Source organism: Hippoglossus hippoglossus, chromosome 6, assembly GCF_009819705.1.
Source record: "Hippoglossus hippoglossus isolate fHipHip1 chromosome 6, fHipHip1.pri, whole genome shotgun sequence".
NCBI lineage: Eukaryota > Metazoa > Chordata > Actinopteri > Pleuronectiformes > Pleuronectidae > Hippoglossus > Hippoglossus hippoglossus.
In genome coordinates, this window is record NC_047156.1 from 468,135 (window position 1) to 490,765 (window position 22,631).

Sequence of the window (22,631 nt, forward strand, 5' to 3'; positions counted from 1 at the left end):
GACGTCACAAGGTGACGTCTGTTCTTCTGTTTCGTCAGAGCAGGTTCGATGAGCTCTGATCGGGGATCGGTGGATCGGTGATCTGCTGATCAGCCTGTGGCTAGCTAGCCGCTGGCTACTTGCGCAATAGCAGTTGTCGTCGGGCAGCTAATCAAAGATCAAAGCCGTAGAAACGCTTCCTGTTCTGCTCCTCTCTTCTCTGGATGTTGGTCGCTGGTGTCCGCGGACGTTGTTCCTCAGATTCACCGTCAAACACAGATGTTAGCAGCGGTCACTTCGGTATTTGCAGCGGCCACATTTTCCGTATTTGGCCGAGCTAGCTGATAAGCTAGCCTAGCTGCTGTTAGCCTGTTAGCTCGCCTGTGATGGCCCAGCCAGGGAGCGACAGGATAAAGGAAGGTAGGCCGCACACCCGCTTCTCTTCCCTCCTCTGACACTAGTGTGGTTATAATACAGCTGTTGTAAGGATGAGTCTCTGTGGACATTCATGTCAGACTCATTCAAACCGTCTAAAGAATCCGGAGCTTGAGTTTTTAATGTCCTCGGTCTGCCGGCTGTATCCGGACAGAGGTAATGTAGCTTCGCGGCTAACGGCTAACATCTCCTCATGAAACTGTAAACAGCTCGTTAACGCTTCTGTTCACACTGAGCTGTAGTTTGTTAGTTTCACTTCACACTGTCACTGTGTGTGAATCTAAACATGTGAATCTAACAGATAAAACTGTTCATCTCGATATAAACATGTTAATCTAACAGATAAAACTGTTCATCTCGATATAAACATGTGAATCTAACAGATAAAACTGTTCATCTCGATATAAACATGTTAATCTAACATATCAAACTGTTCATCTCGATATAAACATGTTAATCTAACATATCAAACTGTTCATCTCGATATAAACATGTGAATCTAACAGATAAAACTGTTCATCTCGATATAAACATGTTAATCTAACAGATAAAACTGTTCATCTCGATATAAACATGTTAATCTAACATATCAAACTGTTCATCTCGATATAAACATGTGAATCTAACATATCAAACTGTTCATCTCGATATAAACATGTGAATCTAACATATAAAACTGTTCATCTCGATATAAACATGTTAATCTAACATATAAAACTGTTCATCTCGATATAAACATGTGAATCTAACAGATAAAACTGTTCATCTCGATATAAACATGTTAATCTAACAGATAAAACTGTTCATCTCGATATAAACATGTGAATCTAACAGATAAAACTGTTCATCTCGATATAAACATGTTAATCTAACAGATAAAACTGTTCATCTCGATATAAACATGTGAATCTAACAGATAAAACTGTTCATCTCGATATAAACATGTTAATCTAACATATAAAACTGTTCATCTCGATATAAACATGTGAATCTAACATATCAAACTGTTCATCTCGATATAAACATGTTAATCTAACATATAAAACTGTTCATCTCGATATAAACATGTGAATCTAACAGATAAAACTGTTCATCTCGATATAAACATGTGAATCTAACAGATAAAGCTGTTCATCTCGATATAAACATGTGAATCTAACAGATAAAACTGTTCATCTCGATATAAACATGTTAATCTAACATATAAAACTGTTCATCTCGATATAAACATGTGAATCTAACAGATAAAGCTGTTCATCTCGATATAAACATGTTAATCTAACATATCAAACTGTTCATCTCGATATAAACATGTTAATCTAACATATCAAACTGTTCATCTCGATATAAACATGTGAATCTAACATATCAAACTGTTCATCTCGATATAAACATGTGAATCTAACATAAAACTGTTCATCTCGATATAAACATGTTAATCTAACATATAAAACTGTTCATCTCGATATAAACATGTTAATCTAACAGATAAAACTGTTCATCTCGATATAAACATGTTAATCTAACAGATAAAACTGTTCATCTCGATATAAACATGTTAATCTAACATATAAAACTGTTCATCTCGATATAAACATGTTAATCTAACATAAAACTGTTCATCTCGATATAAACATGTTAATCTAACAGATAAAACTGTTCATCTCGATATAAACATGTGAATCTAACAGATAAAACTGTTCATCTCGATATAAACATGTGAATCTAACAGATAAAACTGTTCATCTCGATATAAACATGTGAATCTAACATATCAAACTGTTCATCTCGATATAAACATGTGAATCTAACATATAAAACTGTTCATCTCGATATAAACATGTTAATCTAACATATCAAACTGTTCATCTCGATATAAACATGTTAATCTAACAGATAAAACTGTTCATCTCGATATAAACATGTGAATCTAACAGATAAAACTGTTCATCTCGATATAAACATGTTAATCTAACAGATAAAACTGTTCATCTCGATATAAACATGTGAATCTAACATATAAAACTGTTCATCTCGATATAAACATGTGAATCTAACATATAAAACTGTTCATCTCGATATAAACATGTGAATCTAACAGATAAAACTGTTCATCTCGATATAAACATGTGAATCTAACAGATAAAACTGTTCATCTCGATATAAACATGTGAATCTAACATAAAACTGTTCATCTCGATATAAACATGTTAATCTAACAGATAAAACTGTTCATCTCGATATAAACATGTGAATCTAACAGATAAAACTATTCATCTCGATATAAACATGTGAATCTAACAGATAAAACTATTCATCTCGATATAAACATGTGAATCTAACATATAAAACTGTTCATCTCGATATAAACATGTGAATCTAACAGATAAAACTGTTCATCTCGATATAAACATGTGAATCTAACATATCAAACTGTTCATCTCAATATAAACATGTTAATCTAACATATAAAACTGTTCATCTCGATATAAACATGTGAATCTAACAGATAAAACTGTTCATCTCGATATAAACATGTGAATCTAACAGATAAAACTGTTCATCTCGATATAAACATGTTAATTTAACATATCAAACTGTTCATCTCGATATAAACATGTTAATTTAATAGATAAAACTGTTCATCTCTATATAAACATGTTAATTTAATAGATAAAACTGTTCATCTCGATATAAACATGTGAATCTAACAGATAAAACTGTTCATCTCGATATAAACATGTGAACTCATATTGTTCAGTCTCTCGGCTTGAATCTAACAGATATAACTATATTTTCATATAAACACGTGAACTTATATTGTTTTGACTGTGAATGGCTCAGTCAGTCTCTCTCAGGTATAAATGTGTGTTCAGGGCTGATGTGAACATTTTATTTTGAAGGGATGGATCTATGTGGCTGACTTATTTTGGAGAATCTAGAGACGTTTACATGGACGTCGATAACCAGAAGACAATAATCTGCATAAGACACTGTCCTGATTACCTGAACCTGAATAATTTCATAAGCAATAATCATATTAAGACATGTGAAGTATCAAAATTATCAAAATTGTAAAAACAGCAGCGTCATATGTAAAACTATTTCAGGTTAAAACTGGAATAACGTTACACAATTTGATGATTGATATGGAGCAGTGAACATAATGACCTGAGCCATGTTCAAACTGTAACATGTAAACAGTAATATGAATAGAATATTCTTTTAGAACCCATGTAAACATCATAATCAGGTGAAGGTTTTATTCAGAATAAGGTTAATCAGATTGGTGGTGTCCATGGAAACATCGTCAGTCAGATAATCAATAATCAGATGTGGAGTATTCTCACCTCGGTCTCATCATGTCAACATGTTTAAGTCTTAATCACATTATAACGTCCTGTTGGAGTTTCCACAGCATTTTATGAAATTGAAATATGACAGTTAGTTCCAGTGTAAACAAGATGAAATATAAATTTAAGCTCTCGTAAAATTGGAGACAAAACACTCAGAAGGTGAAGGACAGCATCAAGCATGAAAAACTATTTCAGGTTAGTTTTAAATTTATGAGGGAAACATCAAACTTATGACGTACTGGACTTAATGTTGACGTGAATCATAATCAGACTCAATAATATGTAAACAGGAACATGAATGGAATATTAACTCACGTAACACCATAATCAGATTAATATTCAGAATAGAAATAGAATAAATTCAAACAGAATATATGCTGTTTAACATTCCTAAGAACAAGATGCAGCAGTAACACAACAGTGGATCAATAGCAGTGTGTTACTCAGCTTAAGCCACAACACACAAGTGAATGAAATGATGACGAGCACTTTAATTCATCCACAGCGTAAAACCTCTGTGTCTAAGAGTCCGTTCAACGATGATCAGATTGTATCAGATAGAAGAAAATCTCTCTTCTTAACTGCACTGGAACTCATTTAAATATCAAACTCAACAAACTAACAGGATGTAGATTATATATTATAATATATGTAGATTACAGACTGAATGAACTGGATTCCACAGAAACAACCGTGCTTATTTATTTTGTAACTTTCGCTGATGGTTTTATACGTTCAGATTTTACAGTTTATATCTTTGTTTGTAGTGAAACTCTGACTCTTGTAGGAGAGATGATGAACAAGATGTCGTTTTACACACAATCAAACACAGCGCCAGCCAGTCATTTAAAGGACATGAAATAAAAACAAAGCGGCTCAATAAAACTAACTGTACATACAAACAGTTAATTCTCATTTATGAGATACTGAAATCTCAAACTACCGACCGATATATCAGTCACATGACCCTGTGGTGTATGTTCGTCATTTAATAATGAACTTCTTGTGGAAGTGATTCTCAAACACACGCCACTGAGTTGAGAGTTGAGAGTCTTGGGGGAAATAACTGAGAAATGAATTGACGAAGATAATCTTAATTATTTAAAGTGTGATTGTGGTAGAAACAGTCGGAGCTCTCCCTCAGTTCTTCTTTTCCTCTCTGAACATCAATGTCAGATTTATATCATTTCTTGGGACTGTTTTCTCATGTTTTTTTTGTGTTGACTTTATTATTGGATGTGGCTCATGGTTGGGACATTGAGTCCAACTTCCTGTCCTGTACTCTGAACAACTGCTTTGCTCTCTCAGCCTAAACTCTGCATGGCGACGGACTTGCAGCAGTGGGAGTGAGCCGCCAATCAGCAAGGGCCCCCGGTAGCAACATGGCGTCCCTTCAGAAGAACTCGGTCCGGATCTTGTCCAACCGGGAGCGAGGCTCCCAGACCTTCGGCTCGCAGCGTCTCCTGCAGCTACTGGTGGAGGAGAAAGTCCGCTGGATGAAATGGCAGAGTCAGGTACAGAGAACTGGGAATTAAAGTGTTACTACAATAAAACCATTTATTTCCATATGAGATGAATAAAATACTTAAAAAGAAACAACATAGAAAAACCTTTATATGGATGCTTTGGGGGATGTGAAAAATCGAGCTCATTTTAGCCAGTGAAACAAGAAACATTACAGGCATCATAACAGTCAACTGTTGGATTGTATTGGACTTCACAGGTGAACCTAATAAAGTAAACACTGTGTATATTTGCAATTTTGATTAGTGGACGGACAGAAAATTAGTTATGAGAATAATAAAGTAATATAATAATCAAGTTTATTTATAAACAACCAGAGTTGACCAAAGTGCTGTACAATAAAATAATAGAATAAGGAGATAAAAACAAATCATAGAATAGTAAAAGCCACCTGATAAGTTTAAGATGAGTTCACAAATCAAACCGTTTGGCATACAAGTTGACTAAACAGGCTAAAAAAAACAAGTAAATAAATAATAAGACAAGACTCAGTCAAGGGCAGTCAAAAGCCAGAGAGAACAGGTGGGTCTTCAGTCTCGTCTTAAGTCTCAACCTTAAACTGTGGCGAACGCTGGAGCACCCATAGCTAAGCCTCGCCTTGACCGAGGCCCAGGAGCAGTTAGTCTGATGATCGAGGAGATCTGGGGGTGGAAGGGGGCAGAGAAGCTCAGAAATTTACTGGGGCACCAGGCCATGTAAAGCTTTAAAAACAATTAGAAGAACTCAATCCTCTACCTATTCGGTAGCAAGAGCAGGTGAGATACTGTCCCTCTTTCTAATTCCAGTGAGAGTCTAGCAGCAGCATTCTGCACCAGTTGCAAGGGAGACAGTGATGACTGGCTGGTGCCTAAAGGAGGACATAGCAGTAGTCCAATCGAGAGGCAGTGGGGACGATCTGCAAATCTAAAAAGAGTGGAGTGATTTGAGTTTGGCTATATTTCTGAGATAAAAAAGGCAGCCTTCACAACAGTGTTAATGTTTATCAAATTCTAAGGCTGGATCAAAGATGAGAAAAATAGTTGCTGCCTGGACATGGAGGTGAGGCACCAGGGGCCCTAAGTGATGGAAGAGGACGGACCCAACAGAACTACTTTGGTCTTACTGGCATTTAGTTGGAGCCACTTATTTGCAATATGTTTTTGAAGTAATTTATGAGAAAACCTGTCAGATATTTCACGCTGTAAACGAACACATGGTTCAGTTTGATCCAAACCCAGACCACCTCTTTTGGTCGGACTAAATTTTGGACTGTTGGTCTGGACCCTGTCTGAGGAACCTTTCACACCTGATATTCAGTTTCAGACTAAACTGGAAGGGCTGAAACAAACAAGGTGTGAAGAAGAGTTTCTTGCGCAGTTCTTAGTTAGTCTAACCCGTCCAGTTGAAGGTTGTCACCTGTGATATTATAGTGCTTCATTTTAAGGGATCATTGTCAAACTTCTTTATTATTAATAATCCTGTGAGGCGGTTTATCTCCTCAAGAAGTTCAATCTGAGAATAGGTGTGTTTGTGTCTCCAACAGAAGGTGGAACTGCCGGACAGCCCTCGGTCTACGTTCCTGCTGGCCTTCAGCCCCGACAGGTGAGGAAATCCTCTGAACTTTTCAGAAGTATCTGTGCATCATTACCCGTGAAAGTGTTTATGTTTACTATAACTACAGAGTTCGCATTCGCAGCTGTTTATTTGCCAGTCTATTAGAAACCACCTCTCTGTTAACTCAACCAGCAAGCTGCTGCTGCTCAGTTGTCTTGTTATAGCCCCAACACCACCACCGCTACAACAGGAAACTGTTCACTGAAATATTGTCCAACTAAAATTGTCAACCGGCTTCTTAATAAATGCAAATCACAGAATTTTTTCTGTTCAGACATTTTTGCTCCATGTAGCTGGAAAAGCTAATATTTATTGATGTGAATTTTTGTCCTTGTTTTCCTGCCGGCTGCTCAGTTATTTATCAGTGGTGATGACAGAGAGATTCTTACATGACAGCCCTGTGAACTCTCTGCTTCTTAAAGGACCCTCATGGCTTCCACACATGTCAACCACAACATTTACATAACTGAGGTGAAGACTGGAAAGTGCCTACATTCCTTAGTGGGCCATCGTAGAACCCCCTGGTGTGTGACCTTTCACCCAACAATACCTGGCCTGGTGGCCTCCGGGTGCCTTGATGGCGAAGTCCGCATCTGGGACCTGCATGTGAGTACGACCCTCTGAGGCACTGGATGTGGTTCTGTTGGGACCAGGAAGTGAAGCTCATCTTCTGTGTTTGTGTCGTCAGTAAAAACTGTTTGAGTCGTACAGTCACTGATCCTCTTTATATACAGTCACTGATCCTCTTTATATACAGTCACTGATTGTCTTTATATACAGTCACTGATGGTCTTTATATACAGTCACTGATCGTCTTTATATACAGTCACTGATCCTCTTTATATACAGTCACTGATCGTCTTTATATACAGTCACTGATCCTCTTTATATACAGTCACTGATTGTCTTTATATACAGTCACTGATGGTCTTTATATACAGTCACTGATCGTCTTTATATACAGTCACTGATCCTCTTTATATACAGTCACTGATCCTCTTTATATACAGTCACTGATCGTCTTTATATACAGTCACTGATCATCTTTATATACAGTCACTGATCGTCTTTATATACAGTCACTGATCGTCTTTATATACAGTCACTGATCCTCTTTATATACAGTCACTGATCCTCTTTATATACAGTCACTGATCATCTTTATATACAGTCACTGATGGTCTTTATATACAGTCACTGATCCTCTTTATATACAGTCACTGATCCTCTTTATATACAGTCAGTGATCATCTTTATATACAGTCACTGATCCTCTTTATATACAGTCACTGATCATCTTTATATACAGTCACTGATCATCTTTATATACAGTCACTGATGGTCTTTATATACAGTCACTGATCATCTTTATATACAGTCACTGATCCTCTTTATATACAGTCACTGATCCTCTTTATATACAGTCACTGATCCTCTTTATATACAGTCACTGATCATCTTTATATACAGTCACTGATCATCTTTATATACAGTCACTGATCCTCTTTATATACAGTCACTGATCCTCTTTATATACAGTCACTGATCCTCTTTATATACAGTCACTGATCCTCTTTATATACAGTCACTGATCCTCTTTATATACAGTCACTGATCCTCTTTATATACAGTCACTGATCATCTTTATATACAGTCACTGATCATCTTTATATACAGTCACTGATCATCTTTATATACAGTCACTGATCCTCTTTATATACAGTCACTGATCCTCTTTATATACAGTCACTGATCCTCTTTATATACAGTCACTGATCGTCTTTATATACAGTCACTGATCCTCTTTATATACAGTCACTGATCGTCTTTATATACAGTCACTGATTGTCTTTATATACAGTCACTGATCGTCTTTATATACAGTCACTGATCCTCTTTATATACAGTCACTGATCCTCTTTATATACAGTCACTGATCCTCTTTATATACAGTCACTGATCCTCTTTATATACAGTCACTGATTGTCTTTATATACAGTCACTGATCATCTTTATATACAGTCACTGATGGTCTTTATATACAGTCACTGATTGTCTTTATATACAGTCACTGATCGTCTTTATATACAGTCACTGATCGTCTTTATATACAGTCACTGATCCTCTTTATATACAGTCACTGATCCTCTTTATATACAGTCACTGATGGTCTTTATATACAGTCACTGATCCTCTTTATATACAGTCACTGATCCTCTTTATATACAGTCACTGATGGTCTTTATATACAGTCACTGATCGTCTTTATATACAGTCACTGATGGTCTTTATATACAGTCACTGATGGTCTTTATATACAGTCACTGATCGTCTTTATATACAGTCACTGATGGTCTTTATATACAGTCACTGATGGTCTTTATATACAGTCACTGATCCTCTTTATATACAGTCAGTGATCCTCTTCATATACAGTCACTGATCCTCTTCATATACAGTCACTGATCCTCTTCATATACAGTCACTGATCCTCTTTATATACAGTCACTGATCATCTTTATATACAGTCACTGATCGTCTTTATATACAGTCACTGATCCTCTTTATATACAGTCACTGATGGTCTTTATATACAGTCACTGATCCTCTTTATATACAGTCACTGATGGTCTTTATATACAGTCACTGATGGTCTTTATATACAGTCACTGATGGTCTTTATATACAGTCACTGATGGTCTTTATATACAGTCACTGATCATCTTTATATACAGTCACTGATCGTCTTTATATACAGTCACTGATGGTCTTTATATACAGTCACTGATCCTCTTTATATACAGTCAGTGATGGTCTTTATATACAGTCAGTGATCCTCTTCATATACAGTCACTGATCCTCTTCATATACAGTCACTGATCCTCTTCATATACAGTCACTGATCATCTTTATATACAGTCACCGATCATCTTTATATAGTCACTGATGGTCTTTATATACAGTCACTGATGGTTTTTATATACAGTCACTGATCCTCTTTATATACAGTCACTGATGGTCTTTATATACAGTCACTGATGGTCTTTATATACAGTCACTGATGGTCTTTATATACAGTCACTGATGGTCTTTATATACAGTCACTGATCATCTTTATATACAGTCACTGATCATCTTTATATACAGTCACTGATCCTCTTTATATACAGTCAGTGATGGTCTTTATATACAGTCAGTGATCCTCTTCATATACAGTCACTGATCCTCTTCATATACAGTCACTGATCCTCTTCATATACAGTCACTGATCATCTTTATATACAGTCACCGATCATCTTTATATAGTCACTGATGGTCTTTATATACAGTCACTGATGGTTTTTATATACAGTCACTGATCCTCTTTATATACAGTCACTGATCCTCTTTATATACAGTCACTGATGGTCTTTATATACAGTCACTGATCATCTTTATATACAGTCACTGATCCTCTTTATATACAGTCACTGATCATCTTTATATACAGTCACTGATCATCTTTATATACAGTCACTGATGGTCTTTATATACAGTCACTGATCATCTTTATATACAGTCACTGATCATCTTTATATACAGTCACTGATCCTCTTTATATACAGTCACTGATGGTCTTTATATACAGTCACTGATGGTCTTTATATACAGTCACTGATGGTCTTTATATACAGTCACTGATGGTCTTTATATACAGTCACTGATCATCTTTATATACAGTCACTGATCCTCTTTATATACAGTCACTGATGGTCTTTATATACAGTCACTGATCATCTTTATATACAGTCACTGATCATCTTTATATACAGTCACTGATGGTCTTTATATACAGTCACTGATCATCTTTATATACAGTCACTGATCATCTTTATATACAGTCACTGATGGTCTTTATATACAGTCACTGATCATACAGTCACTGATCATCTTTATATACAGTCACTGATCATCTTTATATACAGTCACTGATCGTCTTTATATACAGTCACTGATCGTCTTTATATACAGTCACTGATCATCTTTATATACAGTCACTGATCATCTTTATATACAGTCACTGATCATCTTTATATACAGTCACTGATGGTCTTTATATACAGTCACTGATGGTCTTTATATACAGTCACTGATGGTCTTTATATACAGTCACTGATCATCTTTATATACAGTCACTGATCATCTTTATATACAGTCACTGATCATCTTTATATACAGTCACTGATCATCTTTATATACAGTCACTGATCATCTTTATATACAGTCACTGATGGTCTTTATATACAGTCACTGATCATCTTTATATACAGTCACTGATCCTCTTTATATACAGTCACTGATCATCTTTATATACAGTCACTGATCATCTTTATATACAGTCACTGATCATCTTTATATACAGTCACTGATCCTCTTTATATACAGACGCTGATCCTCTTTATATACAGACGCTGATCATCTTTATATACAGTCACTGATCATCTTTATATACAGTCACTGATCATCTTTATATACAGTCACTGATCATCTTTATATACAGTCACTGATCATCTTTATATACAGTCACTGATCATCTTTATATACAGATGCTGATCATCTTTATATACATTCTACACTTAATGTTGTTCAGGTTTTTCTCTGTTTGATTTATCTTCACTTTTAGTGTAGAAATAATCTGAGTGTGTACAATGAAGGTTTGAGTTGTGAGTAGAGGATATATACGAGTTGTTGTCGTACCTGCTCAGGTTACTGATGGGAGCCTGTGTTCTTTCTGCAGGGCGGCAGTGAGAGTTGGTTCACAGAGAGTAATGTTGCCATCGCCTCTCTGGCCTTCCACCCGACCGCTCAGCTCCTCCTGATCGCCACTAACAACGAGCTCCACTTCTGGGACTGGAGCCGGCCAGAGCCCTTCGCCGTCGTCAAGACGGGCAGCGAGACAGAGAGAGTTCGGTGGGTTTAGCTGTCTGACTGCTCACTGTGGTGATGGACAGGGCTTCCTTCCTTCATTCCAAAATAAGAAGAACACAACTCAACGGACAGAATTAAAATATTTCTCTGAGTGAAAAATATACAACTTGGTCCTCCAGCTGGTTCCATGTGGTTTTCAAGGTTTTCTCTTCAAAGCTCTGGAGAGAACCTGCTCACGTTCAGTTACTGATTCTGGTGATAAATGATGTCACTGTAAAACCATCATCACATCTTTGTGTGTTTCTTGTGTAATTTCAGGCTGGTGAGGTTTGACCCCCTGGGTCACAACCTGCTGACAGCGATAGTGAATCCGTCCAATCAGCAGGTAAGAAGTCTGGACTGTGCTGAGACAGTTTTATAAGAATGATTGATTTCATAATCAATCATTCTTATAAAACTCATTCTTGGAAAATGAATCTTACTCTACAGTGCTGTTCCTACACTGGCTCATATATAGTTGCTGGTTGCCTGAATATATTATATACAGTATATAATTATATAATATAATTAAAAATACATTAATAAACGACACAATAACATTAATATGCCATTAAATGCATTAAAGTAATATTGAAATAAATGCAGGCATTGATTAACTTGATGTAAATTGCTATTTTCATTTTAATTTACTTTATTTTTCTGCTTTTATTTTAAAGCTCTCCAATTTAATATTTAAAAAATTCAATTTGTTTTTAAATGTATTCCCTTTATCACTGTCTTCACTTGTATTCATTTATTTTAGTTTTGTGGTTGATTGACATCAGAGATCTTGCTCACACAATAAATAGGAAAAGCAGAGTTTGATTGAAAGTAGATAAATGCAAAACAGAAGCAAATAAAAGAGAAATATAAATGTATTAGGATTTTCAAAATTAATGAATGGCTGCATTAATTTTTACATTTTTCATATACTTCATGTCATATTGATTTATTTGTTTATATGAGTGGTTTATTTCTCTTTCAGAATGAGGAGGACTCAGAGGTTCCCATGGACAGTGTTGAGATGCCTCACTTCCGTCAGCGCTCATTCCTGCCGACCCAACCGGTTCGCCGCACGCCGATACTCCACAACTTCCTCCACATCTTGTCGTCTCGCTCCCCTGGGGCTCAGGTGGGAGGCGAGCAGCCGCGCCCTCTCAGTGACAATGGGAGCAATGTTGGAGAATCTCCCCCCTTGCCTCTGCCCCAGTTCCCCAGCCCTGAACGCGGGCCACCTTTCCCTGGCTGCACTCAGCACCTGGGCATGGTTTGTCTGTGTAGTCGCTGCTCAGTCAATCGGAACCCTTCCCTACCTGCCAACGGGTCCTCCATGACCCCCTCTGATCCCCGGATATCATCTGACGCCCCCCAGCCTCCCCCTGCTTCCACTTTCTCTTCGGCCCGCACGGAGCCCAGACAGCCCACTGAACGACCCTCAGCCTTTACCTCAGTCTACTACAGCGCCGGCACTTCTCTTAATCCCACTGCACCGAGCAGCATAGAGCCGCACTCCAGCTCCAGACCGGGACCTGACTGGACACGCAACCTCCTCAGCATGAGGGAGGGAGGGGTTGGTCCAGGTATGCTGCCTCCAAGAACCTCTTCGTCCTCCATCAGCCTTCTGTCAGTGCTCCGTCAGCAGGACGGTTCCTCTCACTCCCCTGTATACACGTCTGCCACTGAGGGACGGGGTTTCCCCCAACAAGGAGAGCCAGGGGCCCGAGATGCTGCTGGTACAAGCAGCGGTCACCACCCTTTCTGGGACGGCTCTCGCAGCAACACAGCCTCTTTCCGCAATGTGCTGCAGTGCAACTTGAGCCGCTACTTCATGGAGTTTGACCGTATGCAGGACCTGGAGCCTCCATTAGGGGGCAGCATGACAGATGGAAGCCAGGAGCCGAGCCAAGAGCTGCTGAATAATAACATGGACCCAGACAGAGCAGGGCCTTCCTCATCTTCATCCTCCTCCACCCCTACCATCATCCACTACCAGCCTCCTCTTCCCCCTCCCCCTGCTTCCCACAGCCTGGACAACGTTACTCCCCCGGCCTCCCGCGGCCATCTGAACCGCTGCCGGGCCTGCCACAACCTACTGACCTTCAACCATGACTCTCAGCGCTGGGAGCGCACCAACCAGGCCTCCTCCACCTCTGCCTCGTCTCTGGAGCCCTCCTCTTCCTCCTCTTCCTTCCCTGCCTCTTCAGCCCCATGGCATCCTGAGGAGAGCAGGAGGACACTAGAAGCCCAAACCCAAGAGAGGAGGGCACCTCCGGAGCCCAACGAGCATCCGCCTCCCCCTGGAGGTGGAGGAGCAGGAACAGTGGCCTTCCCGATAGCCCCATCTTCCAGCCAGACTGGAGAGCAGACGGTGGGACTGGTGTACAACCAAGACACAGCACAGTGGGAGAGGGTTTACCGGCAGGCTGCTGCTGGACGATCGGCAGAGCCACCGGAGGCCTTAAGCCAAGAAATGCCTGTTGACCCCCCAGATGAGGACTCCCTGAGGAGGTACAGTCTGCATGTCATCACTTAGTTAATGGATTAAAAATTCAATATCTGTTTGATATGTAGAAATTTACATCATTGCATTTAGTCATGGTTTTATCAATCATCAGCTGCTTTTACCTCAAATGGTAAGTTAAGTATTCAGTACTTTTTACATTTTTTCTTTCATACAGGCGACTTTTGGAATCATCTCTGTTATCGTTGTCTCGCTATGACATGTCAGGATCAAGAGACCACCCTATTTACCCCGATCCAGCAAGGTACGCTCACACTTCATTTACCCCCGATCCAGCAAGGTACGCTCACACTTCATTTACCCCCGATCCAGCCAGGTACACTTGAGCTTCATTTGTCTTCATCCAGCCAGGTACACTCACATTTCATTTAGCTCGATCCAGCCAGGTACAGTCACACTTAATTTACCCCGATTCAGCCAGGTACGCTAATGCTTTATTAATCCCAACCCAGCCAGGTACGCTCCCACTTCATTTACCCAAATCCAGCCAGGTACGCTCCCACTTCATTTAGCTCGATCCAGCCAGGTACGCTCACACTCATTTAGCTCGATCCAGCCAGGTACGCTCACACTTAATTTACCCCGATCCAGCCAGGTACGCTCACATTCATTTAGCTCAATCCAGCCAGGTACGCTCACACTCATTTAGCTCGATCCAGCCAGGTACGCTCACATTCATTTAGCTCAATCCAGCCAGGTACGCTCACACTTAATTTACCCCGATCCAGCCAAGTATGCTCACACTCATTTAGCTCAATCCAGCCAGGTATGCTCACACTCATTTAGCTCAATCCAGCCAGGTATGCTCACACTTCATTTAGCTCAATCCAGCCAGGTATGCTCACACTTCATTTAGCTCAATCCAGCCAGGTACGCTCACACTTCATTTACCCCCGATCCAGCCAGGTACGCTCACATTCATTTAGCTCAATCCAGCCAGGTACGCTCACATTCATTTAGCTAAATCCAGCCAGGTACGCTCACACTCATTTAGCTCGATCCAGCCAGGTACGCTCACATTCATTTAGCTCGATCCAGCCAGGTACGCTCACACTCATTTAGCTCGATCCAGCCAGGTACGCTCACACTCATTTAGCTCGATCCAGCCAGGTACGCTCACACTCATTTAGCTCGATCCAGCCAGGTACGCTCACACTCATTTAGCTCGATCCAGCCAGGTACGCTCATACTCATTTAGCTCGATCCAGCCAGGTACGCTCACATTCATTTAGCTCGATCCAGCCAGGTACGCTCACACTCATTTAGCTCGATCCAGCCAGGTACGCTCACATTCATTTAGCTCGATCCAGCCAGGTACGCTCACACTCATTTACCCCGATCCAGCCGGGTACACTCACACTTCATTTACCCCGATCCAGCCAGGTACGCTAACACTCATTTAGCTCGATCCAGCCAGGTAGGCTCACACTCATTTAGCTCGATCTAGCCAGGAACGCTCACATTCATTAAGCTCGATCCAGCCAGGTACGCTAACACTCATTTAGCTCGATCCAACCAGGTACGCTCACACTCATTTAGCTCGATCCAGCCAGGTATGCTCACACTCATTTAGCTCAATCCAGCCAGGTACGCTCACACTTCATTTAGCTCGATCCAGCCAGGTACGCTAACACTCATTTAGCTCGATCCAACCAGGTACGCTCACACTCATTTAGCTCGATCCAACCAGGTACGCTCACATTAATTTACCCCGATCCAGCCAAGTACGCTCACACTTCATTTACCCCCGATCCAGCCAGGTATGCTCACACTCATTTAGCTCAATCCAGCCAGGTACGCTCACACTTCATTTAGCTCAATCCAGCCAGGTACGCTCACACTCATTTAGCTCAATCCAGCCAGGTACGCTCACACTTAATTTAGCTCAATCCAGCCAGGTACGCTCACACTTCATTTACCCCCGATCCAGCCAGGTACGCTCACATTCATTTAGCTCAATCCAGCCAGGTACGCTCACATTCATTTAGCTAAATCCAGCCAGGTACGCTCACACTCATTTAGCTCGATCCAGCCAGGTACGCTCACATTCATTTAGCTCGATCCAGCCAGGTACGCTCACACTCATTTAGCTCGATCCAGCCAGGTACGCTCACACTCATTTAGCTCGATCCAGCCAGGTACGCTCACACTCATTTAGCTCGATCCAGCCAGGTACGCTCACATTCATTTAGCTCGATCCAGCCAGGTACGCTCACACTCATTTACCCCGATCCAGCCGGGTACACTCACACTTCATTTACCCCGATCCAGCCAGGTACGCTAACACTCATTTAGCTCGATCCAACCAGGTACGCTCACACTCATTTAGCTCGATCCAGCGAGGTACGCTCACATTAATTTAGCTCGATCGAGCCAGGTACGCTCACACTCATTTAGCTTGATCCAGCCAGGTACGCTCACACTCATTTACCCCGATCCAGCCAGGTACGCTCACACTCATTTACCCCGATCCAGCCAGGTACGCTAACACTCATTTAGCTCGATCCAGCGAGGTACACTCACATTAATTTAGCTCGATCGAGCCAGGTACGCTCACACTCATTTAGCTTGATCCAGCCAGGTACGCTCACACTCATTTACCCCGATCCAGCCAGGTACGCTCACACTCATTTACCCCGATCCAGCCAGGTACGCTAACACTTCATTTACCCCGATCCAGCCGGGTACGCTCACACTTCATTTACCCCGATCCAGCCAGCTACGCTCACATTCATTAAGCTCGATCCAGCCGGGTACGCTCACACTTCATTTACCCCGATCCAGCCAGGTACGCTCACATTCATTAAGCTCGATCCAGCCAGCTACGCTCACACTCATTTAGTTCGATCTAGCCAGGAACGCTAACACTCATTTAGCTCGATCTAGCCAGGTACACTCATGCTTCATTTAAGTGAGCTTAAAGTTTCCTCTCAAATGAATGCGAGCTGCTCACACGTCTCAGTGGATTAAAGAGGCACTTCCTGTGCAGGGACAGAAGGTCAGAAGTCAGGTGTAGAGAGGATGCTACAAATCAGATTGAGATTTTTCTTTTCATGACAACCAGGAGATTTGAAACCAGTGTCACACTGACGTCAGGAAACAGTTTCTAAGTCACGTGGTGTCAGACTACTGACAACACTTTTCGAGCCGGTCACTGCTACTCTTCATGTTTGCTGTTGAAAGAATGGGCCTGAAGTTATCGTCTGTTCTGACCAGACTTTCTCCAGCTGCTTACTACGCCCAGAGGATGATCCAGTATCTCTCCAGACGAGACAGTATTCGCCAGCGCTCGCTTCGTTACCAGCAGAACCGCCTGCGGGCCATGTCGTCCTCTTCAGAAAGCCCTGCCAGCAACCCTTCCAGCTCCATGGACAACAGTGACATGGACTTTGAGGAGCTGGAGTAGGTTTCACTGTGGATCTTTTCTCTATTGTTTCATCTCTTTTTAATGACTCGAGTCTGAGGAAAAAGGAAAAAGTGTTTTCACAGCACAAACTTCAGCAAAGTGATGTTCTATCATCACATCAGCTCAGTGTCATGCTGTAGTGGTTTTGTTTTACAGAAACAATGATTGAAACATTATGCAGTCAGGATAAACTCATGTTAAAACACAGCTTCATCATCATGAGACGGAGCAGAGGCCGTTTATCAGTGCTGCACTGCACAAGAGCCAATCAGATTTGAGTGGTCAATATGAATATTCAGTGATTGGCTCCTGTTTATTTTCCTTCAGAGTATAACGAGAACAAATGCTTTTGAATGAATTGTGTCAAGTCAAAAAGTGACAGCGACAGTCCAGACAGTTGTCAACTGTTTCCTGGATGTTGGAATGAGCTGCTGTTAGAGACGAGCACAGTTTCTGTGTCTGACTTGTTTTCTGTTGAATATTGTGGTGAATATTTTATGTAAATTTTAATTGTGTTTTTATTTTCAGCAGAACCAGTATTCTGTTACTTTATTCTGTTTCCTTTGTTTGAAAAGTGTTTTCTGAGCCTGTAACATGTATAGTTTGTTAATGTTGGTCTGTCTAACCATTTTCTTTTTTCCAGTGATAATGGAGACAGAGCGAGACACAGGACGCCACGTAATGCGAGGATGTCTGCACCTTCGCTTGGTCGCTTTGTTCCTAGGTGAGTCCGCTCGAAGGTCTGATCTGAACTCTAAACTCTTCTTCTGCAGAACCTGTTCTCTGGTTTTTACTAGTCTCCCAATCCTGAGTTTAAAGATGAAGAAAGACCTGAATTTATATTTAGTCCTGATGAACAAGTTTGAAGCTGCTTCAGACTGAGCTCCTCAGTTCTCTGGATCTTCTCTGGAGGATCAGACTCAGTTTGTCTTCCTCCCCCTGAGCTCCTGTATAAAGTCTAGATCCAGGAGCAGTGTGAACAGCAGAGGATCCGCCACTGAGTGAGTGGGGGGGGGGAGGAGCTTCTAACACGGGACACAAATCTCTCTGGTGAAGAAGTGCTGACACACACGATGAAGACACAGACGAAGATGTGAAGAGAGTTTGTGGTGATCAGAGCTGACGGCGTGTCAGGTGATGTCAACATGATCACATGACCTCTGCAGCAGAGGTAACACGTCACTTCCTGTCTCTGTCTGCTGCACCCGGCTGCCCCCCCTCTCACCTGAACCATGAGGAGGATCTGATGCTGTTGTGAAACACAGATGGTGATGTCTGAAAACAGCTTTAATTTGAGATGATTCAGATCTTTCATCAAGGATCTGGAGTATCCCTCAGATTCTTGTTCACTCTAATGCTACTGTTGCATCATACACTGATCTTATTTTCTGTATGTTTTAATGAGTTACACCTGCTGCCCACCAGAGGATTTCCAATCTAAACAGATTTTTGATTTTAGACTTTAACACAGAATTCATTCAGTATGGAGGTAGTGGGGGTGCATATGCACGCGCATGAACATACATCGCTGTCACGTACAAAAGAATCCACGTGACACGTGCGTAAACAGGGCCCGGTAACGCTGCGGATTTGCTTAACCAAAGTAAGCAAATGTTTAATCGCCCCCTCGCTCACACACACAGAGTGAATGGGAAGCAAGGGTTCACTTATTGATTTCAGCTCAGGTTTGGATTTATATCAGTTCTGTTTGTCCCGGTTCTGCTGTAGGCGTTTCCTCCTCCCTGAGTATCTGCCCTATGCTGGGATCTTCCACGAGAGAGGGCAGCCTGGTCTGGCCACACACTCCTCCGTCAACAGAGTGCTCGCAGGTAAACACAACAGCTGCCAGACAAACGGAGGAAATGTGCAAATCTGAAGTTGAGCTGACCCTGTTGTTTTCTCAGGAGCATCGATCGGTGACGGACAGTCTGCGGTCGCCAGCAACATCGCAAACACCACCTACCGTCTGCAGTGGTGGGACTTCACCAAGTTTGACCTGCCTGAGATCAGCAACGGTACGATGACGCTCACCTGAGTCTGATATCACTGAGCTGTGTTCAGTGGGTGTTGAACAGTCTTATCAATGATGTGAGGGTTGTTAATGAGGAAGGCTTTATTTTATTATGTGTGCCTATGCATGCAATGCATTGGCCATATATTACTATTCTGCATACTTATTATTTGACTTCGGCAAAGTCTTGTGATTCTCACGGTATCTTTATATCACATATAGGACTTTTTGAGGGAGAAGCAGTTGTTCCAGGACTGCGCTAGAGCGAGAGCGGTCTCTCGCTCTCTCGCTCACACATTTTCCGTCTTTACGGTAGTGAATCCTGGCAGTGCTCAGTTGAGTTCACTTCTCTCACTGAACCATAGACTGTATATAAAAGAATTGAACCAGAGAAAGTTGGAACAAAGAAGGAAGTTAACCAGTTTGGTTGTTAATGTTTGTTGACATTGTTTTTATGTGAAATGTAGTTATATATTAAGGAAAGGGGGAAACTCAAACTTCATCTTTTTATAAATTTTTCCTAAAATTAAGCACTTTATTTTAAGATGCCTTTTTCAAAAGCCATTATTTTACTTGGAATGAGAAAAGAATATTTATTTTATTATGAGTATTATGATTTATTTTGTTGTTATAGCTTAATGTAGATTGATATATTCCTTTTACTTTAATGGACCAAGCTCTTTCAAAAATTTTATTTTGGAGAGTTATGGAATTGTAAAAGGCAGATAGCACTAAAGACTGAGCTATTTTTTGCTGTGGAAAATTGTTTTTGTCAGATTTGTTTGTATTTAAGAGAAGATTATTAAATACATATAAATGACAAGTTTTTAAAATTAAATTCATAATTATATTAATCAAGTAGTAAAAGATTAATCGAAGAAATTATCGTTAGATTAATCGATAAAAAAATATTCGATAGGTTCAGCCCTAATATACAGACCATGAGTGACTGTATATAAAGACATGTCTGTACTTCCTCCAGAAATGAAGCCAAACTATCTCACAAACGAACGCTGCCATCTTGTGGTGATGACTGGGGTTAGAGAGCTGAAGAGTGAAATACTGAAGACGTGCGTTTGTGTCTTATTTTCTCTTGACCAGCCTCCGTGAACGTTTTGGTGCCAAACTGTAAGATCTACAACGATGCGAGTTGTGACATCTCAGCAGACGGTCAGCTGCTGGCCGTCTTCATTCCCAGCAGTCAGCGGGGTTTTCCAGACGAGGGCATCCTGGCCATTTACTCTCTGGCTCCACACAACCTGGGAGAGATGCTCTACACCAAGAGGTTTGGTAAGTGTCCCCCTCAAGTTCAGCTCTCGTCCTGTGAGTGTTCACATATAGTTCGAAATGTGTAATTTGATGTTTTACTCAAAAGATTATTTCTTAACACCCCCCCACCAGGTCCTAATGCCATCTCTGTCAGTCTGTCTCCAATGGGCTGCTATGTGATGGTGGGTCTGGCCTCTCGCAGGATCCTGCTACATCCTACCACCGACCACATGGTGGCGCAAGTCTTCCGCCTGCAACAGCCACACGGAGGAGAGACTTCTATCAGGGTGAGATGGTACACACACACACACACACACACACACACACACACACACACACACACACACACACACACACACACATTATTATTGTTTATTTTTTAACCTGCCTGTTTCCCTCTGATTATTGTCCAGTTGTAATATTTTGGCGATAACATTATTCAAACATAGCAGTAAGGATGAAGCTTCAGTTTTATATCTGTCAAACACTTTGAGTTTGTTTTTATATTTACACTTTTCACAGTAACTGTTGTTGAACACGCATGTGCTGAACCTGCCGCTGTGTTTCAGATGGTCTTCAACGTAGTTTATCCCATGGCTCCAGACCAGAGGCGCCATGTTAGCATCAACTCCGCTCGCTGGCTGCCGGATCCTGGGATGGGGCTGGCTTATGGAACAAATAAGGGAGACCTGGTGATCTGTCGCCCAGTGTGAGTGTCCACCAGCGTCAGGATGGAAACCAGAAACCATTAATCCTTCATGCTACTGCAGGGAGACGAGTTTCACTTCACACTGATAATTCATTTACAGACTGTAAATATAGTTGGACGACATAGGTCATAAACCCCACCTCCACCATGTTAGCAGATGGGACATGGACCAAAGTAAAAACAATCTAACTATATTTTTTTCTCATAGACTATGGATACCTTTTGTCTTTCCAGGGTTATTCTCTTAATTCTGAGTCTGTTGTTCCTTCATACCTGTTGTACTCGACGTAGGTTTGAAATTTCCTTCATTATGGTCTTAAGGTCGGACACTGAACTTGTTGAAACCTGCAGAAACCTTTGAGACAAAGAGTGAAGTGTAAGCCTTAACTTTGTTAAATCCTCCTCCTTGCTTGTTGGTTTTCCCTCTGAGCTTCCTCCTCCACAGCGAGAAGTCACCTGATGTGATTATCTTAATGCTCAGTCTGAACAGGAAGAACATTAATTGTGAGCTCAATAAATGAGTTTAATGAGGTCATGGTCCAAGTGATTCCACGAAGAAATCCCTCCTCTGCTTTTAAGACTTCCTGAATGGAAGTGAATTAACGAGTGGAACGTGTGTGTTTAGGTTCTATCGCAGCGATGGTGAGGGCCCTGGAGATTCGAGCAGTGAACCTTTATTCTCTGTCAACAACAGTGGAACGAGCAGAACCCGAGGTTCTGACAGACCAGGGTGAGAACAGGACGAATTACACACTTTTTCATGTTTCAGTTGTTTTGTCAAAATAAAAAGTTTTATTTTGAAAATCACACCTTGCTGAAACCCGACTACTGAACTGAATAAACTAAAAAGACTGTTGTTGTATAGGTAGTTAATAGTTGTG

At 40.8% G+C, this 22,631-nt stretch overlaps 1 protein-coding gene across 2 annotated transcripts; it reads left to right on the top strand.

Moving 5' to 3' along the window:
• The first annotated feature begins 50 nt into the window (after window positions 1–50).
• ambra1b (autophagy/beclin-1 regulator 1b) lies at window positions 51–22,598 on the top strand. 2 transcript variants are annotated; one of them, XM_034587116.1, is made up of 16 exons: window positions 51–399; window positions 5,079–5,284; window positions 6,817–6,875; window positions 7,310–7,493; window positions 11,665–11,837; window positions 12,114–12,180; window positions 12,820–14,342; window positions 14,513–14,599; window positions 17,572–17,757; window positions 18,405–18,485; window positions 19,490–19,590; window positions 19,666–19,776; window positions 20,874–21,062; window positions 21,174–21,328; window positions 21,611–21,750; window positions 22,376–22,597. In XM_034587116.1, exons 2-16 carry the CDS (start codon window positions 5,153–5,155, stop codon window positions 22,482–22,484), a joined length of 3,297 nt encoding a protein of 1,098 aa, XP_034443007.1. In that variant the 5' UTR covers window positions 51–399; window positions 5,079–5,152; the 3' UTR covers window positions 22,485–22,597. The 2 variants fall into 2 exon arrangements, with proteins under 2 accessions (XP_034443007.1, XP_034443008.1); XM_034587117.1 differs by lacking the exon at window positions 17,572–17,757 and having other exon boundaries at window positions 90–399; window positions 22,376–22,598.
• Window positions 22,599–22,631: the final 33 nt, after the last annotated feature.

Coding starts and splice junctions, on each gene's coding strand:
- ambra1b (XM_034587116.1), top strand. CDS start 5,153: ATGGCGTCCCTTCAGAAGAACTCGGTCCGGATCTTGTCCAACCGGGAG. Junction 7,494..11,664: donor TCCGCATCTGGGACCTGCAT/GTGAGTACGACC, acceptor TTCTTTCTGCAG/GGCGGCAGTGAGAGTTGGTT. Junction 17,758..18,404: donor ATGGACTTTGAGGAGCTGGA/GTAGGTTTCACT, acceptor TCTTTTTTCCAG/TGATAATGGAGACAGAGCGA.